The 27782-nt window shown below is 35.8% G+C and overlaps 1 protein-coding gene across 1 annotated transcript; it reads right to left on the reverse strand.

Moving 5' to 3' along the window:
- On the reverse strand, window positions 1–27186 carry TRPM7 (transient receptor potential cation channel, subfamily M, member 7). Its single transcript, XM_009886170.1, is given in 33 exon segments — window positions 1–1512; window positions 3150–3256; window positions 3348–3399; window positions 4352–4557; window positions 4889–4971; window positions 5315–5598; window positions 6249–6314; window positions 6403–6453; window positions 6824–6849; window positions 7552–7589; window positions 8086–8149; window positions 8539–8598; window positions 9992–10019; window positions 10912–10974; window positions 13050–13765; window positions 14234–14366; window positions 15056–15240; window positions 16078–16210; window positions 16770–16944; window positions 18045–18329; window positions 19212–19340; window positions 20014–20093; window positions 20233–20437; window positions 21653–21881; window positions 22334–22595; window positions 22940–22961; window positions 23209–23343; window positions 23921–24061; window positions 24610–24663; window positions 25170–25304; window positions 26222–26322; window positions 26595–26667; window positions 27103–27186. Coding segments are annotated over 33 exon segments (4536 nt in total). The 3' UTR covers window positions 1–1381.
- Between the last annotated feature and the right edge of the window lie 596 nt (window positions 27187–27782).

Here is a 27782-nt window from a genome sequence, read left to right on the forward strand (position 1 = left end):
ACAAGAATAAATTTATTTTAGATTCTTTAAAGATTTAATGATATACAAAATGTATACAGTATTATATCCTTATAACATTTTACCTTTCCCCGTCAAACATAAAACACCATTTAAACAGCTATTGTGTTCGTGCCTTAGGTCTGTATCTATAAGATACACTACTGAATAAAAAAATTTATAGAGCTATATACTGCCCTTTTAATTAAAAATTACAAATTAGTACCTATGTAACAAAAGAATCGCAGCATGAAACTTCAGTTGGACAACAGGTTTTTTTCTTGCTGAATGCTCAACAATATTTGGGACTGTTAAATTAGATTTTATTGGCATGAAGGTGCATTGCAATCTCCCGTACTTTACATAATGCTAATCCAACCCTAGTCTCTCTTAAATAAGTACCACAAATAACATAACATTAAAGATGTTATCTACACAATTTTAAATACATTTAAAAGTTATGTGTACATTCGGTTTTGATATACTGGTTTTACGAGATCTTTGGAAGGCATAACTTCTGAAGCAGTCACTACATACGAGGAAAAGCACTTCCAACTTGTGTTCTTACAAGGCAACTTATTTGGACCAGTACATACTATTTCTTCTATTAAATACAATTATACCAGTCTATCATGGCTTTGTTACTATTTGACGGTGACTTCATAAAATTGAAATGTATAAAACAAGAAATTTCATTACGCACAATTAGGGCTCTATTCGACAAAAACCCCCAGCTTTACAGCCATGAAGCTGAATCCTGATTCAGGAGACACTCTCTCTCTCTATTGGAACAGATCAAGTTCCTACCTTCAACCTCAGCCTACTGGCATTATATGTACACCTCATTTGGCTCTGTCCTCTTCAAAAGGCCAGTTTAAAAGACACCTGGTGAGAAAAGATTAGTGGAACACTTCCAAAAACGCTCAAGGAATACTCTGGCATTACAGAGGTAGGTGCTTTCTCCTGTCTTTTGCTGATTGACAGTACGACAGCTGCCAAACAGACAATTGCTTCACCTTAAAACATCGACTACCAAAATCCTTTTGGTTGAAGGCATATTGCACACCACAGGACTACAGAGAGAAAATCCTCCACTAAACCAAAACAAAATAAAAAATAAACCTTCTGCTAAAAATCTCCTTTACAAACATAACTTACATACTTCTCGTTATTCAACCTTTAAAGTGATGAGCCGCTAAGATGTTCTCTGTAGATGGTTACCACAAGTTGTTAGGCCCTTAAATTATGGACCAGCCAAAATGCCACTTATAAGACAGCAATCCTTGTTTTGACATATCTTTCTTTTAATTACTGAAGGAAAGATAAGTGACAACTTCGTGACATTCCATGAAGTTTGGATGAAGCCACTGATTTGGTCACATCATTAGAGCATCAGACGAATAGAATTAGCTGAATCGGATTCTTTGGTGCAGCTTCCAGGCTGAATTGTCAATTCAGGGGAATCATCCTGAGGAAATATGATCTTGTCAGGTGTGTAATCATTCCTCTTCAGATCTGCACAAACAAAAGGAAGTCATATTGATTAATATTTCTTGAGGTAGTAGAATCAATGGGGCATAAAAGTCTTTCAAAGAACTGGGTATGTATATGCACTTCTGAAGAATTCCTCAATATGCACTGTGTCAAAAAGGATGTTTTTATCATACATGTCATCAGAAGCCTAAAGCTCTGCTTTAAAAAGTGATGGAAACCTCAGAATTATATTATTTCTAGATATTATAGCAAGTATTGAGTCAACTAGAAACTGCATCCCTCCATGATCTGCTTTGATGTTACCAGGATTTACAACTCAAATTCAAAATAAACGACCTCTCTTCATGTGAGAAACAAGCTGGAAGAGAAGTGTGAAACACGCAGGAATCATACAAGTTCCTGATGTTGTTCTGCTCGAATTTAAAAGCCCGATACAGAGAAACAATTTCAAGGTTTGAGCGGAGTAGTGTAGTCCATGCAGCAGAAATATCTGGAATTGAAAGGTTTTAACAGAATAAATTTCTGCAGACGTGGTTTTAAAAACAGAACAAAAACCTAAACAACAAAAAACAAACACCAAAAATAAACAAACACTCCCCCCAGTAAAGAACAACAAAACACCCCAAAACACACACAAGCACCATTTTGTTTAAAAAGCCTGAAGGTTTGCAATCATCTTGACCTGCTTTTACTATTTTTTCTAGGAATCTTTATCATTTCTTTACGGTACCTTTTGAACTCTTGATCACTCTAGTCTACCATCCTCAAATACTGTCCATATGGATATAGAACACACAGACGTTCTTAATTCCTTCATCTGGACTTTTATCTTAAAATGCTATATTGTTTTAAAAGTAAAATTAAAAACCTGCTGTTTATTACTTATTCCACTTTCACCGCATGACATAACTATTTCATTAGGTATCTGTCCTGGTTTGAGCAACAAAGGATTAATTTATCTTTCAGTAATTTTACTTTGCAGTAAAGTCTCTTCTAATGCTTGGGAAAACTGTTCTTTTAGAAGACTCTAGCGTCTGAATTTGTGAAAATCTTTACTTCATAGCCAGCCATGGTATGTGGGTTTCAAGGTCTCAGTATTTTTGAGCTTGCCAGGTGCAGGGATAAGGAGGAGCGAGACCCGGGCATTTGCCCCAAGCTGGCCAACAGGATTATTTCATACCACGAATGTCACATTCAATATAAATTAGGAAGTTTGCTGAGGAGTTCTCTCTCTCCCTTGATGGCTGCCATCCTGAGAACTTCGTGCCCTGCTGCCAGACCCCTCAGCCCTTCCCTTCCTCCCGAAGCCGTAGCACTCACAGTGTCCGACATTTGCTGTCCACTGCTGGGAGTGCACAGCTCCCTACTGATATAATTGGCTGAGTATAATCCTCGTATATTTTATATTTGTATCAATACTGGTTCTTTAGTGTTATTAATGTCAATTATTTAGTCTTATTCTATTAAATCTGTTTATATTTCAACCCTTGGGTTTCCTTGTTTTTCCTGATTCCCCCTCCCGGGTGGGGAGGGGTCATCCGGTGATAGAATAATTGTCTAAATGACAATAAAGTATTGTGGGTTCCTCAAACCGTAACAGTATCATACAACACTTCCTAACATGAGTGTCTCAGAGGAAGAAATACAGCAACCCTCACCTGGAAGTTTAAGTTTCCTGCAGCATGAATTACAGTGATGCTTCGCTCTGAAGTTTTTTATTGCATCCTCTCCCAGATTGGCTGGACCGAACACCATATCATATGACCTTAGAAATAAAGTGCACATAAACATGGGTTGTATGTGTTCTGTGATGAAAACTTCGTAATACTTTTCTTTAAATCCTTCTTTAACCTTACCTTTTTTCTCCAGCTTTTATCACAGAGGGATCTGTCAAATTTTCACCAACACCTTCAAACAGCAGATGAAGAAAAAGTTAAATCTGATACATTACATAAAGGCATTAATATTGAAAAGCCTTGGCATCCTTAGCTGCGACTTCTCAGCTTCGTCAAGAATAAAAGTAGAAAAAACCCCCACCCTAAACCCAAAAAACAACCCAAATGATATGCGATGCTCTACCCTTATAAAAATTGCTCCTAAATAAGCACTTTGTACTTGTCAGATTTCTTCCACCTATTTTTACATCTGCCTGCAATTCCTAACTTTAGTTTTCACCCACAAGAAAGAAGCTTCCTATAGAGTTCTCACAGCCAAAATATGTGACACACAATTCCGCATAAGTACAGCCTACCATATTGGCACTACACAAATTTCTTATAGGGCATATCTTTAGGAAAAGATGTATATATTTATATTCTATTCTACTATTTTCTAGTATATTATACTTTTTAATTATTATTTTATTATACATTATGTTTTATACTGTATTATATTATTTATATTCTATTATACTAAAAGAGGGTAGAATTTAGACTAGATATAAAGGAAGAAATTTTTTACAATGAGGGTGGTGAAACACTGGCCCAGGTTGCCCAGAGAGGTGGTAGATGCCCCATCCCTGGAGACATTCAAGGTCAGGTTGGACAGAGCTCTGAGCAACCTGATCTAGTTGAAGATGTCCCTGCTCATTGCAGGGGAGTTGGACTAGATGACCTTTAAAGGTTGCTTTCCACCCAAACTATTCTGTGATTCTACAACATTCCCTGTGTTGCTGTAAGATTTAATGCATAAGCATATTAAATAAGACAACCATAGATTCAGATTAATTATACCAACATGCACTAAATAATGCTTGTTATTTATTACAGGCATATGAATTCTTAATAAAACGCTATCACAAGAGAAGAACACACATACATCTACCTTGGTTCCAATCCCAATTCCAAAACAAGGATATTACCTTGCAAATCTAGTACCAACAGTTCTCCTCTTGTATACTCATACGTCCAATGGCTGAAAGCTAGCATAACCTCCTCTAGCATGTTAGTTGGAATTATTTCATCACCATTATTGTTGTTGTATTTTCTAAACTCTCCAGTCATGCACTCTTCAACTGCAAACCACTGGCCAGCAGAGTGGCAATATAACAGGAAAACTTCCAGGAACCTAGTACAAGGCATACTTAATGAATATAGTTCAAAAATACATTACAAATACATCATTACAACTAGATTTTTATTTGATTTACTACTAATTAAAGTAATTTGAAACTATTATACAAAGTCATTTATATTATCACACTTGACTAGAATTGGTGCAAAAAGTATCAACAGAAAATACTGCTAAGGATAATTCCGCTTGACGTATTTAGAGCAATGTTCCGTGATGTATGTTCACAGATCAGTACCTTAATACATTTGGTCTATCTGTTAACAACCCTGTAGGCATTATTCTATATCAAAAGCATGCAACATACCAGAAGTTTAAATAGACTCACCTCGGAGAGTATGGAATAGATTTGGGCTTCATTTGATTGAAAGCAAAGGTGAGCTTCTGTGCTGCCCTCTGCTGTTGAATTTCCTACAAGTCAAAGCCCGTATTTCATTAGTTGCATTGTATGACAGGGAACGCTAAGGAGTCAAAAAGGCAGCAGGAAGAGTAAGGGTCTATACCCCCCAAGACAGGGTAACTAATTACTTGCTTTTAAAATTATGTTTACATTTTGAGATCTTTGATTAAGTAAACCATACCGAAGCAGGATTTTTAATTGTTTAGCTCACAGAGAACCCCAGACTAACACTTTTTTCTTTTTTTGGTAAGTATATACAAGGTGTTGTTTTTTTCTTTTTTTGGGGGGCGGGGGGAATCCCATTTAACATACAACGCCTGTCTATGTTTAATAATTGACAAGGATAAAACTTACTCTCAAGCACAAGTGTAACACTGTGTCCTCCTTATAAATGCTTGACCAAGTATTCACAACTTCAGGAAGAAAAGATTTGATGATATAAAGATGTCCCGATTTCAGGATATCATATTCCGACCACGTGCATACTACTTTAAGAGCTCGACGTAAACCTCCTCCCATCTCCTCTTTACTTAAAAATTCAATTTTAGCACAGAGTCCTAGTTGTGACCAGGAAGACATGCTGTTGTTCAAGATGCTGGGAGAACTTTCTTCAAGGCGATATACAGTGACTGGTTCACCTACATTACAATACAAAAAGCAATTACTGCATTTAGTTTTTCAAATTTAAAATTAAAAGCACTGAAAACCTACAGTTTCTTAGATTTCAACATGCTGCAATATTAAGTTGTTACTAACATCCTGAATTAACAAAAATTTAAACACTTAAGCATTTAAATTACCCAGTGGGAAGACCCCTCTCCAACCTCTTTAATACAGCAGCAAAGTAGTACAACGGTTTTGTCATCCTAATTAGAACTATTAATGACACTGTTCAAACAGCATTAAGAACATTTTGAATAAAAGTGTGTTTACACTTCATATGAGTCAAGACAACTTAAAGGAATCCTTCCAGAATAGTTTGTTACAAAAACTGTTAGTACAACACTATGATACCCATATCACCATTTCCAAAGACAACTACAATCTAGATTTCATAATCAAGTGAGCTGCCCTAGAAAAGGTGTCATACTTATTTATACTTTTGACTGTTGCAAGACAGACTCTAGACTTCTTTTAGTTCACTAAAACTTTAGTTTCACACTTGCTGTGTGCAAGTGTGAAATTTGGCTTGATCATTCTACATTAGAGGGAAATCTGTACAGGGTTTACTTTTATTCTCTTCCCCAGAAGACCATAGTGAACCAGCAATAAGAAGTACAATTCTTACCTCTTGGAGGCACAGGAGTAAACGGAATGCTCTGTGATAATCTCATCAAGTTATTTCTTTCTACAGCTAGAGGAAAATTACAGCATTTGTTAAAGTTTAAGGATCTACTAAGTGTCATTAAAAATATGAGCATTAGTTCATAAGAGAGACTGACCTGAGTAATAGTAATTGATATCCATAATAGGCTTGAAAGGAGAAGCAATGCCTGAAAGAGAAAAAAAAAAAAAAAAAAAAAAAAAAGATCCCCCCTGCTATGCGTATTGTGTATTAAAATTACCACATGCAAAGAACACTTGCCAAGTAACTAGAGTTTGAAAAAGATTTGCTGTGCAGAAAATTAAGTATCATGCTTAGCTCTTCAGTACCTCAAGGGGAAAAAAAATAAATAAAAGTTTTAGTGCTCAATGGTAGGCTATTTATTTCAAAAAAACAAAAAAACAAAAAACCCCCAAACCCACACTATTATGTGTCCATTGAGTTCCAACATACCAGTAGTTAAATATATTCTCATACAAGACCCAAAGAGTTGTTTATATGAAAAGCTCCCAGCTTGTTTACAGCAGAAAAAAACTTACCATTCAATGCATCTTCTTCAGATGGCCTGTGAAATGCCACAAAACCAACAGTCAGTGCTTCTTAAAAAACTTATTTTGTATTCACCGATTTTGACACATCGTCCTAGGTCACCTTGTTAACCTCACAGTACTGCTTTTATCCTATTTTTTCAAGGGCAGTACAGGTTTCTTAATTACAAAACACTAATGGAAGGCTGTTAAGTAATCTCATTTTTTAGAGCTATACTTTAAATACCACCAAGTCACGCACAACATTATGTAAAGTTTGCATCACAAGAGCTCATTCCCACAGAGGTGCTTTAATTAAAACTTGTTCACAACAGCTTACCCTTCTGTTATCAGATTAATAAGGTAATGGCTTTAACAGTTAACTCAGGGGAATAATTGTTAACAGGAGCAATGTCTGCACAATTTCAGAGAAGGTTTACAGTTTGAAAGATTGGGTAAAGACCTTTACCAGGAAGCTGGGTCCTTAATAAGTGTCAACACAGTCATTTTCATTTAAGGGCATGTTTTGCCCTCTGACATGTGACCCCATTAATCTAAATGGAACCTGTCAAAGCATTCCAGTGAACACATTCAGTTATTTATTAGAAAAAAAACCCTTAAATCTTGTTTTTTCATTAAACACAACCGAATATCACTATAGCCAAAGACAACAACCAAAAAGAAAAACAAATCGAAATACAGAGTAACAAAATTGCTCCATTAGTAGAAAGCTTACTTACATTTGACCGCTATTCGAAGGTCTGCCTTGCAACCAATCCTTTAAAACAGAAGAGAGGAAAAACAAAGAAGGTTTCAGTTTTGTAAGGAAAACTGGATGTGGGGTGGTAATGTATTTTAAGATCTTGCAGTACAGCCTGTTTATAGGAAATACTTCACCAGGCTGTACTGAACTGCAGTTCAATGGAAAGACTCAAATACAACTGAGGAATGGTAATCGCAGTTAGAAGAATAGATAAGGCTATATATTCCCTACTGTTTTATGGATTATATAAATAATTCTTTTCTTAAACAAAAAGTTGAGGTTTTTGCCATACATGGGAAGCAGCATATGTTTTCATAGTGAGAATATGCACAGTATGCAGTAGAGAACGCGCACAACTTCTTCCCTCCATCAAAATAGGTCCCCTTCTGTTCCCTCCTTGAACAAATGAGTTCACAAATCAGTATTACTCTTTACACAATCTGTTTCATCTCCTTTATTTGTTCACAGTTTCTAGTTCTGCTTAACAACAACCAAAAAGGAGGGTACAAACCGTCAGTAAGGCTGCTTTAGAGTCTACTTGCTGAGTATCTTCACTCGATGCTCTTCTACTCTTGCTGTATACTGTGAATGAAAAAGACTCATGACTGGACAAAGAACAGTATGTGTCATTGCCACTTACCTGTTTTCTAATAGAGCGTGTAACTAGGCAGCTTAATGCAGCTCTCCTAAAATAGCCTGCTCTGCAACTATCTGATTTTTACAAGTTTCCAGCACAGTCCTGACTAGAACACTCAGCTTTTTATGGTGCTAGCTATCTGCAGCAAATAACAGAATTAAGCTTCATGACTAGAAGAATAACGACACAGGAACAGACTCAAGTAGCAACAATCACAAAAACATTTCAAGATGATTTACCTCTTTGTGTTTCCTTTGTATCTTCTTAGATTATGCATTATCAATATAATTCAGAGATAAAATCAGGTCACTTGAAAAGACAACACACTTACATTGTTCTGAATGTACTGCCAGAGGGTCAGTAAACCCGCCGCAAGAACTAGACTGTCTTAGACCACAGTCAGTTTGAAGACCCTACAAAAAAAATACACATATCATTAGTCACCATTATAATTGTTTTCAACTAGTACTATTTTGGCACAGTCTGCCCAGTTTTCTTTTCCAGGACTATGTAGGATGCGCTTTTTTTTTTCCCCCTGGATGTATCTCAAACACCTTGCTGCACAAAAACGTCCCAATTTGAGTGCATAATTCAGTTAAAATGCTCTTCACAGTAACCATCAGCTCTAACATTTTCAGGTGCACATTAAGACTGTTGACCCATACTGAAACAGTTCTTTTAAAGAGAATGTTACAATAGGATACAACTACAGAAATGTACATTACACTGCATCTCTAGAAGCACCAAGTTCAGCTGTTCTGTCACGTGCTTTTGTTAACTGTCAATTTTCATTTAAGAACTTGGCTCTGGCAGAAACTAAAGTTCAGCTTGAACCCACTGAAAATAGAAAAAAAACCTGAGAGGTCTTGCTACATAAACCCCTACAGTTTATGAATCAATTTTCCTCATTAACTTATTCCATAATAATAATTACATACTTTCTGAATATCAACCAAGATGGTCTGCTTTTGACAACAAAATATTTCTTTTGTAAAACACAAGGAAGGCAGTTTCATAACAAACTAGACCTACATGTGGACTGGCATAGGGCTGGAACATTCCTCACAACCAGCCTATTAATTCCAACGGTTACCTGAATAAAATGCAAAAATTCAAGATTTTGAAGAATAAAAAAACTAGAACTTGGAATGCTATGCCCTGCTTTGATTCCAAGATTTGTAACTTAGGAAATTGTTACTGCTCTTTTTCACCCTTCTCTCTTAAGGAATACACACACCCCCCATACCTAAACATATACACACAAGCACATATGTGTGTCCAAAATGTGTGTGTATGTAAGTGTGTATATATTTCTTTACATCCCCTTTACATGTTGGATTGCAACACAAAGAATGCACCTTCTGAAAGTGTCTTCTGAAGACCCATTTTTAGGTCTATATGCATTTCAGCGTTCAGCATACATCTTCAGCATCTTGCAATCAATGACTGTAGGGCCTACATGAAAGGTAAGAATCAAACCAGTCCCACCAGTTAAGATGGGACAACTGTATTACTAACTGCTTAAAAACAGTGGTACTGACTGAAGTTTGCACCCCAGTAGTACCAAACGCTGGAACTATTTAGACCTACATCAAGGAGACATCCAGCTGTATATGTACAAAGGTTCAAGAGTGCAGCTTTTTTTTTTTTTTCTTCTTCTTTTTAAATCGTGACCAGGGTTTACTTACAGATAATGATATAAGAAAACAAAGTTCCCTGTCTTTGCTGTAAAGAATATATTTAGCATCTGGTGAAAATAACGCCTCTTATAAATGGAAACTTTCTTTACTTACTTGAAGCCTGGTTGTCTCTATGCCCTCCAATATAGCTTTTTTGAAGTCTTCCTGTTGCTCCTACAAAAACCCAAAGCAAATTGTAAACTTATTACCAAAAAACCCATGCCAAAAGTACACACACATAAAAAGCTTTTTGGTCACACATTATACTTATCAGAAGGTCCAGAAGGAGCAACTCAGCAGAACACTGACATTGCAAATGGTCAAAATGCAATTCTCAAGTCAGATTCTCCCCTGAACGAGGGTAACTGCAAACGGTAACTTGTATTTACTAACTTGTCTTAACAGCTACAGTGAGAAAACTAGCTTTTTTTTTTATATGTACTATAGCACTTGAGGGACAGGTTTGCTACAATCACATTCCTAATCACTTTCCATTTAGTTATTTTTTTATTCTATAAGTGAATAAAAACTAGAGAACATTTTAGTTTATGAGAAATTTATTAGAAAGGCTTTCTCTTTTTGGAAGCATAATGAACAATTTTTGTCACTCCTTAAAGTCATATACTCATCTTGCTCTATAAAATATCATGTAGATCACTGAAATCTTCCTAAATGCTGACCTTGAAATTTATGAGTGTTAAATGTTTCATTAAACACTAATTACAGGATACATAATTTTATCTTAATTCACAGCTGTAGTCATCTCAGCTTTCCTAACCTCAGATCTTGTTTCATATTTCATTAGTATCATATTATGAAACAACAATACTTGATGTATAGTTAAGGTTGCATGAGTTTTCACTAGATTATTTTTTTTAAAACCATAAAGCAGATACTCATTCCTCCCAGGCTGCATTTTGCAAGTTCTTTGATTTTATTTCCTCTTAGACTTTTTCAAAACAGTTACAGTTAAAAAATAATCCCCATTAACAGTCCTTCATGCTTACCTCAATATCAGCACTTCTTTCTTTAATTTTGCTTGCTGCCTCTTTAAACCGCTGTAACTCCATGCTGTCTCTGTGACCTTTGACACAGTGAATTGAAAAACAGTATTCAAAATCAAAGGCAACCTCCAATGTTCTGACCACGCCGACAGTTTGCATCACCACAGCAAAGGGTTACAAACCATCTAAGTTCTGCGTGCCTGTTTGCACTAGAGAAGACTTTCCAAACACACTAAAGTAAAAATCAGTGTAACAAAACACTAATATGAAACTATTGCTTTTCCCACATTAAGGCATGGATTACCACAATTCAAAAAGTAAAACTAACATTTTGAAATTTTACTCAAGCATATGCTCCTCACAGGAAAGGAACAGGGCAGTTTGAATTACAGTATTTTTATGTACGTAATGGCAAATGAAGGAAAAGCAGACAGTTTTCTTGGGGTAGCTTTTACAATATACCCTTCATCCTCCCAGTTGCAAGAAATACTTTTCAGAATTTTACCAAGCATGTGGCTTCATAATAAATGAAAATCTACTTGGCTTCACAATGGAAAGCTGCACTGTATCACCAGTTTTATAAAATGTTGACAGTAAGAATGAAGAGTATGTTCTAAATGCCAGAGATGTCAGAGGATCGTACACTAAAAATTTGGCTCCAGTAAAATAAGTATAGTTAGTATTCAAAGTTATTAGTGGTGAAGTACCTTTAAAGATTAGTTATACAATCGCTGTCCATTGTTTATCTGTTTAGTCTTGCTTTCTTAATTTAAAAAAGTTTTCGTTTTTTAAACCATGAGGAAATTACAAACAAATAGCTAGTGAGTGTACAAACGTGTAGATACTCTTCCTACACATACACAAATCTAAAAAAGCTAGTGCATGTAAGTAACTTCTTAGAACTCCAAGTTTCACAGCAGTAGAATTAACTCTTGTCTAAAGATCTAAATTTTTACATCCTCAACAAACCTTTGGAAAACACTGAAACAACCCTGAACAACTGGGGCAAGACAAGACCTCTGCAGGCATTCTGACGATTCCAGATTGTAATCTTCTGCTATATGCCAAGCGTACTTACAGCATTATCTACTTTACAGAAATCAGTTAGTAAACCCACACCTGTGTTTTGCAATGAATCTGCCACTGTTTTACTGTTCAAATATGTAAGTAACTCTAACCAAAATCGTGCACCTTTTTTACTGTTAAGCAAAACTGGAGGGGAGGTATAATGCTGCATTTAATAAAAGGACTTTGGAAGCTTCCAAAATGACTGTCAAAAGATACATTAGCCTAGGCAACAGTGGAAGATCCCAGCTATAAGAGTGTTTAGAAACATAGTATAGGAGGATCCCTCAGCTCAACACAGATACCACAAAGATATTTGTCCAGGATTCCATCAGCCTAAGAAGTCTTCTGTAATTACGTCAAGAAATAGACAATATTTTTAATTTACGCAATGAGAAGGTAGGAGCTTTATCATGAGTCACAAAAAGTTTGTCTACAATGCCCGTACCAAGTTGTAGAGCTAAAACTGCTTTACTCAACAACTGGCTAATGTTTTTCAGAAAAATATTGTCTATGTGACAGAATTATAAAGAAATGATAATTTAAGTAAAAAAAATAGGGAAATTAGAGATGTTAAAAGCAAAAAAAAGCAGAGCAAAATGGGAGAATAAAGTCACCTGAAACCGGAATACACCCAAAATACTGTACAATTCTTGATAAGTCAAACCTTGTGGCTTAGATTTGGTCCACAGTTTATGAAGCAGTCCCATAAGGATGTTAGAACATAAATCTTGGTTTTGTAGTTCCATTGCATGGACATGCTGACTTTTGGAAAGTTCATCTTTAATATTCAATTTTCCATGTGAGCCGCCACAGTTGACTGTTGACGTCAAGTCGCCAGTTGACAAAGAGAACTTCGTTTGGGGGTTGTTCTTCGATAAGTTGACAGAGGACTGGTGATCACATTTGTCAACTCTGCAGCTGTAGTTATCATTAGTGTCACTCTCATCATGAATAAAACCACAATTAATGTATCCTCCATTTTCAACACAAGGTTGGGTGAAAGCAAGGCAAGCAGAGCCAGAAGCAAGAGGATAAGAGCAGCTAATAATGACTTCAGGACATTCAGAATCTACTTTGTTATACTTACCCACAAATGCACCAAATTCTACATTATTATCTCCTTCTGTAGCCTTAGAGAAAACAGTCTCTTCATGCTTTGCTGAAGAATCCAGCTGACTTTTGCAACTGGGCCGAGATGGAGTGCTAACAAAAAATTTAGCAGTTGGGGATGTTACGTGTGGCATGCTGTTGGATGAATTGCCTAATTTTTTACTTTTACTAACAGATTTTGAGATCTCTGCAGCCTGTATTCGTTGGCGAAGTTCTGGAGGGGAAACAGCATTTGAAAATAAGGCACTGCCTGAGGAACCTGCCTCTTGAAAGTTTATTTCTTCTCTTCGGGGAACTGGAGCTAACTCCTGACCAATTGTCTTATGTTGGACTTCTTTTTCATCACGTATAGAAATGTTACAGAGTAAAGCGTTATTACTTTCAAGGCCTCCTTGCGGAAAAGAACCGAAGACGTTTCCAATGCTGTGCTTCTTCCACACAGAAGATCTTAGAGAGCCATCCTCAATGAGGTTTTGTGCCAAATGTTTTGAAATGCTCAATTCCCGTGTGATTTCATTATGAACCTTGCTGGCTTCTGAAGCTTTCTGTGCAGTCAGCGTTTTCAGAGTATCCACAGTTAGAGCAGAGAGATCCTGCAGGTGGCCAATCTGTGAATCTAAAGACTGTAATGACCGTTTTATGTAGTTGACACGATCACCAACTTCCTTTATCTGAATGCACATTTGTTCCACCCTAAGAAAAATCAAATTATGAAGTAGCTATGAAAGGTATTTTTCTCAATACGCGAAAGAAACATCTTTGCAACTCTTTCTGCCTGTTAAAGGAAAAAACCTCTGAAATTTCAAGATGGTATACACTAGAGTGTTGGACTGTTTTATACTACAACATTTGTACATATTTCTGAATTATAGAATTAAAACACATCAACAGAGGGCCTACAGCACTTTTTCAAATATATCAGTTTATTAAAACATCATGAGAAAGTAAATAATACAATTGCCTCAGCTTACTGAGTGCTGCTACAGATCAGGAAGCATCAATCACATGATTAGTTTCTGCATAGCAATGGAAAGACATCATCTAAAGTTTACATAAATACTCATTTTCTTGAGCTGCATTTTACCCCCCTTAATGCACACTCCAAAACCCACAAAAGTTCTAAGCTTCTCTATTCAGAAATTTTATTTGTAAATACTCTACCGTTCAAATGTGACTCGAATCCGCTCCTCACTTCCAGAATGAAATTTGTCATCCTTTTCATTGAAATACATCTCAACACACAGCTCTTCAAAATCATGAAGTTTCTTTTGATCCTCTTCCGTCAGGAAGAGTTCTAAAGAGAGATTAAACAGTTAAGAAGATGCATATGTAGTGCAGCAGTGGAAACTAATAGCCACAACTTTACAAAGGGTGTTAAAAATAAATAAAAAACAAAACAAAACTAACAAAAAACCACTAGTCTGGTTTAGTGCCACCTAAGACCCTCCCTTTCTCCTTGCTAGAAAAGTGTTCACGGATTTCTGCTAAATTAAAAATCAAAATAGTAACCCTGAGAGGATCTCTGCACAATATTATCATTCCTTGTGCTCTGATCCTCCAATCCCATTTTCTCTGAGGTAGAAGCAAGGTTCCTTAGCTGGATTTTATCATCTGTGGAACTTTTTTTTTTTCCCCATTTTAAATTTTCAAAGGGTTTCGAGTAAGAACAGTTTTCCACAAAGAAAAAAAAATGTCTTCCCCCATTAACACTAATAGGGATCTAATCTTGCTTTTGTGGTTTTTTTGTCATAAGTTAGTTTGACCAGAGATTTATAGGGGCTGCACATTATACCCTTCATAAAAACACTGTGATTTTGAACAGAATTAGAGTATTATTCAATACTAAAAACATGGGAAAATTAAGGCCTACTTCGACCTTCTTGAGAATATAGATTATAAACAAGAACATAGCACTTTTTCTGACAGTTTGCTTTAATCATATCAAAAAAGTTACTGCAATTTTTGGATAATAACTCTTCATACTTGGCCCATCTGAAGTCTTGTCTGTCTTCCTTCTTTTACATATACAACAGAACAGGGAAGCCATGTGGCTAAGAATAATAAGTGGTGGAGGCAGAACAGGTTTTTCGTGGTAGGCCATAATGAAATGATAGCGTTGATACTTCCACACAATGTTTGAAATTGCCTTGACTTGTAAATACACGTTGCTGAAAGGGAACAAAAAAGCATTACCAGATTACGGTGGGTTTGGGGGGGGACGGTGATGGTGTTTGGGTTTTTTTTTGTTTGGTTTGGGATATTTTTTTTTAACACTTTGATAACAGTCTTGAATTCTGAAGCTAATTAAGAGACAAAAAGCACATACTTGTCTTTTACGGCACAATTATTTTAGTGGAAGTTGGAAACACATTCAAGAAAACACCATGATCCAAAGCAAGGAGGCAGTTCAAAAATTCTCTCATCTGATAGCATCTCACTACCTTTCCTCAGGAATAAATTACACTGAGATAAAATTTCAAGTTTGCCCAATTTAAAAAAAAAAAAAATTATTTCTAGCTAAACCCGGATTTTTATATCGGACCACGTTAATTCTGCAGGCTGTCATTCTTCGGTGTTAGTGAGCTGCTTATTCCCATAAATCAAACACTTGCAGAGAACTGTAAAAGACAATTTACTCTACTACAATTTAACTCATCCAACTAGAGAATCTTAAATGAATTTAGGAACAACAGTCAATATACAGATCCAGAAACAATTTTGGGGTTTTTATCTGACAAAGAGCAGTTACAAAATGCTTTCAAATTCTCTTAAACTTCTGATTTCCCTGGCCTTATAGATGTGACACATACCAGTCACATTGTACGCTTCCCTTCTTAGTCACAGGCTTGCAGTGAGGAGACAAAGGCCAGCCTTAGAACCCCAAAATACTTCCAGCAAATGGGATTGCTTTGAACTGGCATCAGTTCTTATCTTGTCATCTCATTGCAGTGAAATAGAAACTTATCAAAGGATTAGCAAAAATTAACAATTATCCATATACTTACTTGAAAAATGCAATAAGGAGATTAACCATAATTATGTACTGTACAAAGAGGTAGACAGCTTGAAGAAACGGGGTCAACCATGTTCCTGGGCCACAGAGATGTGCAACTTTTTCATCAGAATTATTTGCACATACTGTGTTGGGGAAAAAAAAAGACACACAGAAAATATGTACAACTTTTAGAACTCCCAGCAGGAAGAGACAGGAAGAAAAAAAAAAAAAGATCACTTACAGAGGCTGCAACAATCAACTATCATGCACTGGTTTTGCAATTCAAAATGTCTCCATGCATTCAGGAATATGGTAGAAAAATACAGGAGACAAGGATTTGTTAATACTATGGTATAATCATATTACCGGATGAAAAATAGCACAATACACCACCACAGCCAAAATTTAGGCATGACAGCTGTGGGGGAAAATTCCAAAATCTTGCTAGGAATAGCCTTGTGAGAAACTGTGATTAAGTTGAGTTTTCATTCTAAGCCATTCAAGCTTTATAAAGAATAATGAAAAAGTTAAGTCAAGAAGTCATACAGCTGCCACCCACAAAGAGGAGACAATCCAACAAATGGAATCAGTGTCAACAACACTAGGCATTTCATTTCATAAAATTAAAATTTCATAAGACCTTGAGAAGATCTTACTACAGTAAATTTTCACCTTACTTGCTTCAAAATTGCAGTGTCTTACCATCAATTTCATAGGCATACACTTCACCAAAAATCATCCAGTATGGATGAAACACAATATCTCTAGCAAGAGTCCAAGACGGTGCCTCATCAGGATACAGTATTGCCTTCCTGGGAACACCAAAGCTAAGTAGTACAAGTGCCATAATCACCACAATGTAAAACATGTTGGCCACCTATTAATACAAAAAAATCAGTTAACCCATAAGGTCATAATTATGATTTCACAACTTTAAACACTTTTACAGTGACACTGTAAGTTTGATGAATTCTATGTATTATGTAAGGAAGAGTCTAAGACACATATTTCAGTCAGAAAATTTTGTTAAACAACAAACCCTGTAAAAAAATATCTGTTTCTTTCTTGTACTTTCTTAAAGCATATTTAGTATCCTCAGCCAAAAGCAACTGAGAGTATTTCCTTTGTAACCCAATTACCTACTATGTGGATGAGTAGCAGCTGATAAAGAGAAACATTCCTTCCCAAATGCACTCAATAGCTGCACAAAAAGCAGATGAGGTTTTCCAAGGGCTGAAACCCAGAACCTATCCGTCTTGCAAGAAATCAAAGTGAGAAATGAGCAACTTGATGCCCTCATTTTTAAGGAATTACAGGGTTCAACTTTGTAGGAACCATTTAATAGGGGGAAGAAAAACGAACACCCCTTCCACCCTCGTATATACAGTTCTCAAGCCTTAAAAACTTTTTTAACATTTAGAATAGCTCACTGAGAGTAAAGCTAAGTTATTTATTTTTAAATTTAAATAGTTTGAATATTTTTTATGTGAGAAGACAAGAATAGAGCCACAATTTATTCCCAGTTTTCCACAGCAAAAAATACCAAGGTGTTTTAGGACACAAAACAAGTTAAGTCTCGCACTACGAGTGCAAAGGCAGGAACACCACAGCTATAAATAAATCTCAGACCCAAAAAGGAAGCCATGCTAGATGAATCAAGAAAAAGGCATCATCATATTCATGCAAGTCTCTGACATCTAAGAACAAAACAGACCAGAGAAGGAAAACTTGCCAGCTTTTTATGGATATGTGACAGAGAAAGCTCCATAATAAAGGAAGCCTTCTAATTAATGTGTTTCAAAACAAGCACAAAGTTATATTCCAGCTAGCTAATTCTGCACACTGAGTTGTTGACATATTACATCAGGATAAGCAACCTTTTTCTGAATAAAACTTTGAGAAAATTTGTAAATGGATGCATCAGGAAAAACATATTTCAGTTGGGAAAAAAAAAACAGTGACAAAAGTAGCACTTACCATTTTCCCAATCATCATAACATAAGGACCAGCCTGTTGATTTACAGCTAGAAAATCCAGTAATCGCACATACCAAAAAATTATATTGAGACAATATGTTATTCTTCCAGCAACAAAACCATAATTTTCTCTGTAGGTGTTTTCGCCAAAATTCCCCTTTGCTCCAAATCTTAATGCAAACCCGATGAAGAAAGTGACAATGGCAACCGTGTCACTGATATTGAAGTAATCACTGAACCACACTTTAATCTTCTGATTAATCTTCCCAGCCTCTGACATAAAAATCTGCAATAAAAATAGAAGTCCGTTCTGCTCACATGTACTGCACGTGGACCAACACTGAAATATATGGATCAGTAACATTTTTATACTTGCAAAAATAAGTTATCTATTCAAATGGATAGCTGTTTTACGCTGAGGAATCAAAACCAGTGTTTAACTGTGTCAGCTTCACAGTAAGGACAAGAAGGATGTATGTTTCTTTCTGTTTAAACAATTTATGAAGGAATTTTGGTTTGGGGGTTTTTTTTGATGTTCATTTTTTTTCTTTTGAGGCAGTTACTGTTACAAAAATGAGCCCTACTTTCTGCCCCTTCAGTTAGGCCTGAGGTACCAGGTTAATGAACTAACTTTCTCTCCTTCATTTAAAAATTCTTACACAACTTCTCAGAAGTCTTTTGCTGACCAGCAATGTTGTAGTTGTAATAGCTATCCTGTCTTGAAAAAGCTGTTTTAGTTTGGCATCCCAGTCGTAGCATAGTGGTAGAGTTTGACTGACACTGATAAATATACATTTCACCTCTCAGAGAAGTGACGTTTTTTATTTCATTGCAACTTGTAGACAGTGAGTTACAGATACAAAAAACAAACAGAAAAGACTAGGATGTCAGTGCCAGTTCCTTGAAATTTAGGAGGAAAAAAAACATCTCCTTTTAATAGACCTCCATCTCTTCCCCATTGGAAACAGAAGAAAAGCAAGTTAAGTTCAAGCAGTAGGCCAAGAAGCCCTGGTATTGAATCTAGCAGCCTACACCAAAGTTTGAGATAAAGGTATTACGTAACTCTGATGCTTGAAGTTTCTTGGGTTCTCTTGTTTATAAACACAGTTTAACGCATACTGTTTTAATTGACAAAGAAAACTAAAACCCCAGATTGTTACAGGCATACCTCACGAATTTTCTCAATTGCTGATGTGAAAATGTAAGCAATAACGATCCACTCTTGAACGGATGGTAATTCTTCCATTTTTACAAGAACCACAAATGTGTACAGCATGAGGAATCCTAAATATGCCAACTAAAAAAAGCAATGAAAATTATACATACAATTACTGAAAGGTTCTTTATAGATGTGCATGCAATCTTTTGATGTGGTATACAATAAAAGGTTCAAGTAGGATTACAGTACTATATTTACACCTTTAAGCAGACAAGTTATCATTTATAAGGGGATACAAACACTTTTTTCTTAGAAGAGGAAAAATGGCTGTAATAAGCTATTATTATTATTAGCAAAGCTTTGTTCTTATTACAGCTATTTTTCCTTTAATACAAATTTTAGAATTTCTATTACAGTAGTTTAAACAAAGCTGCGCATGAACACTTTAACCTAATAAATGATTATAGAATTCCTGCTAGCAACTGATGAAATTAATTACTCAGGCCAGAATAAAATTATTCATGCTAATTACTCTCTTAGCTTTAAAAAAAAAAAAAAAAAAATATTTCTCAAAGCCAACGGCATGAACTCTTAAAAAAATCCCAAACCATGGAGCAGTGCATGTGCACATGCAGTTTTTCAAAATCAAGTACTTCTCATTTGCAACTTAGCAAGGCAAGGGTTTGTTTGTTTGTTTTTAAAAAAGTGCTTAAACTTTGATTCAGGTTACAGAGCTACATGTTTGGAAAAGAACCCAAAAATCCACATTAGATTTCCAAATAAAATACACATTACACAGAATAAAACTCACCGTATTAAACCAAAACTTCACAATTGGTGCATGGTAAAATGCATAAAATTTCTGTGTAATTGGAAGTCTTTTAGGTTTTGCTGGAGTCTCCATATCATGCTTTTCTGAGGTACTGTCCAAGATCCTTACTTCTTTAAACACCTCCTAAAATGAAAGCACTGATAACTTCACATACAGAAATACAATCATTTTAACTCTTGCTTTAATTTAAAAATGTACAGGACAGTTAGAAATACTGTTTTCAATATCTTCCCCTGCCCCACATTACCATAGGTATTTCATCTGCTGCATTCTGGAAGTTGTTTTCACTGTCATCCATTGCCATTTGATGTGCATCTTGAGATTGAGGAATATGTGACATTTCAGCCTTGGTCTTATATTCCAAAAGCAGTATAGCAGGAGGGAGTAAAATACTCAGTATCACCTGGAAAAGATGAAGATTAAGTGTAAATAGTTCACAGCTACATTAAAGTATCAGAATATACCAACACACAGAATATCCTTTGATATTATCCAAATTTCACTTGCTTGTTATTGAAGAAAAAAATGTAGAAAATTATTAGTTGTTATTACTTATATACAGACTTAAGAGGCTAAGATCACATATATAGAGTGTTCCTTGACTTGAAGATACAGGAAAGGGGAAAAACCAACAAATTCCAAAACTACAAGTCACTAGAATGAATGTACTACAAGCCTGAAGATCCAGAGGTGTTGTTTACACTCTGTTCTTTAATCCACTCCTAGAAACTCTGGAACTGTGTACTGTCAAGGCGTATTTAAAAAGCATATATGAGTCAAGGTTGTGGGTTCTGGTTTTTAGGGGGTGGGGAGGGCAGGGGGGTGTTTTGTTTGTTTTGGGGATTTTTTTCAATTTATGGTAGAAAAAAAGAGCTAAGGTATGGATGAAGAGAATAAGCGAAAGCTATTTATTGTCATTAGCCTGTTACAAAGCAAGCAAGAAAATGGTTAATCAGTTATCAAAGAGGATTTTAGTAGATCACAAGTTAAATGATGCTTGTAGATATTTTGTAGGAAAGTTTTATTTCATTATATCCCTAGCAACAATTAGGTTTTGGTACACTATCTCAAAGAAACACACAATTTTGGTTCAATTGATTTACAGCACAAAGGGCACCACTGGAAAACCTATCCCCAATTTGCCTACGCTTGTTTCATTCTGTGCCCTGCTTTTGCTCAGTTTCTTCCTCCAAAATAGGATATACACAAAGCTTTTCAACATCAAGTCTTACGTGCTGCCTGTAAAAAGCCAAATGCATGAAACTATATTCTTACAGCAGGTTTTTTCTGTCTGTTAAGATTTTTTACCACTATGTTTTTAGTAGTGGATTAGTATTCACATGATCTCTTTAAGCCTCTGATGAAAGGCTACTTGCCTGTTTTTTGCCTTCTACATTTCTGTACCTTATTTGAAAAGATAATAGAGTGTCAAAAGAAGAGTTAACAATAAATACTTCTAATTTTGATTATGTTATAGGAGACTGTTTTACAGGATTTATTAACATAAGCTACAGTTGTGAAAGCTTTATACTAATAGCATTTAAACACATGCTTTCCTTCCATTTAAACATAAATTCTGTTGATCAGAATTACACTGCTAAACTGCGACAATGCTTACTTTGTACCATGAATTCTTCCTCATGTTCAGCCTTCCCATCCACATATCTGATAACAACATCTGTGTACAAGTATGTGCTACAAATGGACGAAGCCTTGATGATACTGCTAGCTTCAGACAAGTTGAGTTGCTCCAGTTTTTAAGCTCATAGGTTAGTAATTTCATTGCCATAGTTTCATCTTGTCGGAAGGACTGTTCTAACAGTTCAACTGCCAGTTGACCAAACTCACTAGAATGAAGAAAAACCAACAAAGCAAAATTTCATATCTATAGAAATGACCTTGAGTTTAGGTCGAATTTTCCTGTACAATCAAATTCCCAGTAGCACAACTTGACGGGACTATTACCTGTCCCTTCTGGACAGATATACCGTACAGTAATTTGTAACTACAACATGTGAATCTGTGACTTCTATTAAAAACATATACAGCAATTACGGAAGTGAGCAAATGGCACATTCACTGTCATTTTAACTTAACTATAAATCATGACTTGTAACACTCCTCAGGAGAGCGCAATATCTAATATAAAACTTCTACTAGAGTGCCACTTAATCCTTTTTGCAAAAAGGAATTGTCTTCAAGTGTGCTAATAGAACAGTTTGGGTTTTGTTCATATATAGCCCACTACTTTTACTGTAAATTTCAAGAAAAGAACTTTAACTATATAAATGCAATTTACTTGGAATATTGTTTCAGTTCTTCTGAAGTATCATCAACAAGGTCACTTTGTTTTGCTTCGTATGCCATTGAACGATACACTTTGCAAGCAACTAAGGCTTTCGCCATGGACTCCTCCCCATGCTGCCAGAAGAAGAGGGCCATCTTCTGCCTCTTCATTAACACCGCCCAAAGTAAGAGCTCGTTGAGAGGATAAGCAAAACGTCTTGTCTCAGGATCATCTATGTCTACTATCTCATCTTTGGTTCTTTTCTTTTTTCCCTCTTCTGCACCAGTGTCAATCTTTAAAATAAAATCAGAAAGTTACATTTTAAAACTTGTTCATTACACAACTTGAAATAAAATGCTGAGTGATCGAATATCAAATTATATAGAATTATAAAAAGAAAAAATTCTGCAGACTTAAAAAGCTTGTGGAACGTTTGTTCAAAAACTTCAGTTGAGTCCAATTCATTTTAATGACTGGGGGACTGAATTACTTTAATTTATAGATCAAAAGAAAAGCAGTAACTAATATACCTACATACAAATGAGGAAAGTCATGGAGACACATGGCCAAATCTTGCTCCATCTACAAAGCCATGTGAGTCCCCCCCATTGCTAGAACTGTGCCAAAGATAAGCTTTTTGCTCCCTAACATATCAAAGCTTATCCAGAAGACTAATATACAGAAAGTTAAACACTCTTCAGAGAATCCTGTAAGCATGCTAGACAGTTTATAAACAAGTACAAAAGCAAGGCTGAAATTCCAGCTTTACCAAAGTCAGTAAAACTGCTGCTACTCTCACACTTCAGTGGCACCCGGAATTCAACCAGGTTCTCAATTCTTCACTAATTAAAAATAAACCCAGCCATGTTCCCTTCGCACATCTGTACCTTTGGTTTGTATGGCTGTGCTGTTTTGATGAAGTGATTATGGCGCACTTTTTCTTTCTTGTCTGCCCTGTTACCAAAAGACTCATGGCTTTTACACATCTGAGGAGTAGTATTTGAAGGATTTCGCCCAGATCGCTGTAACAAGAATAAGGGGAAGAGGTTTGTTTTATTCTCTTTACTCTTACCTACTATGCATTATAAAAATCACCTGTTTATAGCTGGACGCTTAATTTGCAATTAAACAGCTACTTTGCTACCAAAACAGTGATGAACTTCTGTAACAGCAACAACCAGAATTTTCACTGGATATTTAACAAGTTTTTTGTGTTTTGTGTTTTGTTTTGTTTTGAAGAAATCACAAAGCAGGCAGCTACTCTTGTTGCTTCACAAGAAGCTAAGATATCTGCATCCCAAGCCCTGGTGAATCTGCACGTTTAGTGCTCGTTCTTCCCCTACGAGTAGGAAAACAGGGAATAACGGAGAAGGAATTTAGATGTGCTAGAATAAGGAGCAAGAGAATAAAATGTTTTGTTTGTCTTCCCCAAAACAGCTACCAGCTGCCCTCATAGGCCTTACTATTGCCTTTAAAAGAACCAGTCCATTGACAAGAATAACAAAACAATATGGATCCAGTTTTCCTCCAAAATACGTAGTTGGTTTTTTAATTGAGAACATATGAATCAGCATGTCCTGTTATCCAAATGCTACATACCCGATTGTTCCCACTGAGACTGTTGTATATAGCTCTAAAGCGTTTTCTTGTATAGGTGCATCTATAGGTTCCTCCCATCAGATATTCAATAACCAGTCCCACATCAATCAGGTTGATTTTATATCCTGGAGGAAGATTTCCCTAGGAACACAAAAGGTATTTTTAGTTTTTCAAATTACAATCTTAAATTTGCTTAAAAGGTTTCTACATGTCATATCACAGCTCTAAATAAAATAAAAAAATAAACCTTTAATGATTAAAAAACCCCCATCTACATGGGTTAATATTTATCAGTTTCAAAAAACACAAGGTTATAGCTGCTTTTCTGTATGTTCTCCCCTCGCAGGGTAGATGCTCATTCTGTTGGGGGGCATGAGTACTGTTTTTTGTCTGTTGTTTTAATAGCCAAAATTACTCCTAGCTGAGAGTATCAGCTTTCAATCCCCCCTAAAGATTAAGAATCACATGTAAGATGAAAAAGACAGCACTCATCGGGGTTTAACATCTTTCTGGCATCAGGGCACTAAGCATACAACAAATATGGGGAACAACAGAATGACTATAGAGATAGTGTATTATTTACAACAAAACCTAATTAATAAAGCTAAGATTAAATTGACAGTAAAACATAAGAAATTATCAAAAAACTACCACTGCTAGTTTGACAGATTTTTACATTTACAGCATACCTGCTTGACATCCCGAACAAGATGAAAGAGCGTTGGGTTAGTTGGACCTTGTTTCTTTATAAAAAGAGGGGGGAAAAAATATTTATAACTATTCAGGTTCACAAAATAAACTACTTTTACAACTGTTATGACAATATTATCTGCTACAGACAGAATTAATCTTATGAAGCCCTAACAATACTATCTCTAGACCTCACATTTTGTGCACAAGTTTCACCCATCTGACTTTCTCTTGTTCTCTTCCCCACTGTGGTTTACACATTTCATACGTTCCGCAACAAGGCTGCAATTTTCCCTTCAGTATCTATCCCCTACATCAGACACAGATGAACATCCTGCTGGCAAACTATTTCTGGTATCATTTCTGAAGAGCCAGAAAGCAGCTGTGGCACTACAAAGCAGCCAGACAGCATGCACTTCTCAACTCTAACCTCACGCCAGGAAGCCTTCTCTATCAACACCCCATGGCGTTCAGACTGGTGCATGTGACCGAGTACACAACACACTGAGCAACTAAAAAGCTGTTCTAAAAGCAGCTTAAAAAGCAATCATTCACTTACAGTGTTATAAAGTTCTTCCAGCCTGGGAATTGTAAGAAATTTGTGCATGCTCACTCCATTTTCAATCAGAAGTTTCACAAATGCAACTCTATCCATCACAAGGGCATCTAACATAGCCTGTTCCAGAGAGCCAACCTGCAACAAATAAGTAACAAGGTACAGCCTGGAGAGAACTAGTAAAACGGGGCATCACAAAAGTAAGTGCACTTAGATTACATATCAAACTCATTCATTTACAGAGCTAGGGAAACCTTCTATGTCTACAGATACAAAGATGTCACCCTTGATTCAGAAAAATCCCCTGAACTTCACACAATTACAGGATGAGAGAATATTTTGAAGAGTTAATCAGCAAGTCTTACACTCTTCCATAGGTATCTCCTGACACAGAACACGGGACTAAGTAGACATTTGGTTTAACACAGTTAAGCTGTTCTCATAGACTGATATTAGATGAAACACAAAGACATAAAATAGTTAAAGGACAATTTGTTTCAAAGACCATGATGCTTAGAACCATCACTGCTATCAACAAGCTTTACATTATGTACTTTCAACTACACACTCATGTAAGATTGTATTTTATTTTTACAGGAATATGGGAAAAAGGCAAGATCCACAATGTAGTTTTGAAACTAATTCGCAGACTGTAAGAAACAGACGTTTTGTCCCCCTCCCCTCAAAAGACACTGTAGTGCTGCCAACAGTAGTTAATATATGCATTTTACTAGATGCTTAAGAACTTCCTATGACCATGCAACTGTAAAGAAGAAAGCATCTGACTAACATGAATTCGGCTTCCACCTTTTGCAATGTCTTTTCTCCTCTAGTTATTATGAACACTTAGCACATATCTAAAATTTTTCGACCATTTTCAACTATACAATAACAAAACAGCTGTAAGACTATGCAGTATGCAAAAATTACTGACCTCAAAATAAATGTGTCAGTATTCTACAGTCTCTCTTTATAAAAATCAAAAGATTCATTCCTTACAGTAAGTTGAGTTTCTCTCTTAGAAAATATTCTGCTTAATCAAGACAATTACATACCAGCCATTGTTGCCCATAAACAAAAACATGATTTTTGGCTATGTCAACTCTATCCCACGCAAGTGTAAGAACAAGCTGGTCAAAAGCAGATGCATTCGTGCCTTAAGAAGCAAAAACAATTAAAAAGTATTTAATGTTAATTAAAATATAACAAACATTCTTTCTTCCTAATAAGGCCATATCAAGCAATCCAGCACATAGTTATACTGTATATTTCATCATTTATGACACGTTATGGTATATACAATGAGAAAACAGTATTATTTGCTTAAAAAAGGTTCCTATAGTTTACAGTATTTTATAAATAATACATCATATACACAGTAAACAACAATAGCTGGAGATTCCAAATGCTCTTAAAATTAAGTCTCACCTTTTAACAATGCTGTAAGTATCGCAACATCAATGTCCTGATGTTCATCTGACCCAATATGAAAAACTGTAATCTGTCCAAAACAGTAAAATAGGGAAAACGTATTTTAAAGTTATTTTCAGGCAAAGGTGATTGGCTCCAGTCTTTTACATCAGGAATTGAAATACATTAAAAAGTCACCTTATCTTCGATGCAATTTAAGCCTACGCTCGATTTATACCTACCTTTAGTGTGCACTTTGTATTGTTGTCCTAACTGGGAGGCACACAAGACAATCTTTTATGAGAAAAAGCATAGCAGACAGCCTTTACACTCTTCAATCAGTTTGAACTTCTTTTCCCACTCTGATTACAATTCTCTATTGTCTGTAAACACCACACAGTATTCTGTTTGCCTCTCCAGTTCATTCTACATTATGAGATTAACTGCCAGCAAACATGTTTAGCCAAATACGACAGTTTTAAACCTTAGAACAGCACAATATCATGTCCAAATGAGACACCAGTACCTGAACCCAGGCTACATATAAAGTTTTATAAAGCGCCTTTGCTTTAAGCATGCAGTGGTAATAGACCTTTGTTAGTACAGTCATAATTAAAAGACTAAAAAAAAGTGAAAAAAAAAGTCCCAAGAAATACAAAATACATACACGCTATAAATAAACCAAACAGACTTGGAAACAATGACAAACTCAGATTACCAGAAATAACCACAAGAATTAAGTCTGTCTTGGCCATGAGACAAAGTATACACAAAACCTGTATTTGACTCTCTTCTGTAACTGGAAGATCCACTATGTCCAGAAAAGATTTTGAATGACTCGATCATAAATAACACTGAGATACAATTTAACATTATATCCACATGCACCTTGCATAAAAAATTTTTATGGCAAGATCTACTTACAAGTTCTTTTTTTTTCATGCATTCCAGCAGTGTCTGAAACAAATGAACTGCTTCACTTTGACCAAAGTTAAATGTCTTTTTGATGGTTGAAATGATTTCAGGCTCAGCACCCTCAGGAACATTCCTGAGATTGAAACAAACAGGAAAACACACTGTTTTACATGAACAGTAAAAACAACAATGCATTTAATTAGTTTCAACATGTCCATTCAAAGTCCTGCTATCTGTAAGCATATTACTGTTTCAGTGTCAAAATCTTGGGTAACCTTTAGAAAAAAGTAC

Source organism: Charadrius vociferus, unplaced genomic scaffold (assembly GCF_000708025.1).
Source record: "Charadrius vociferus isolate BGI_N301 unplaced genomic scaffold, ASM70802v2 scaffold365, whole genome shotgun sequence".
Lineage (NCBI taxonomy): Eukaryota > Metazoa > Chordata > Aves > Charadriiformes > Charadriidae > Charadrius > Charadrius vociferus.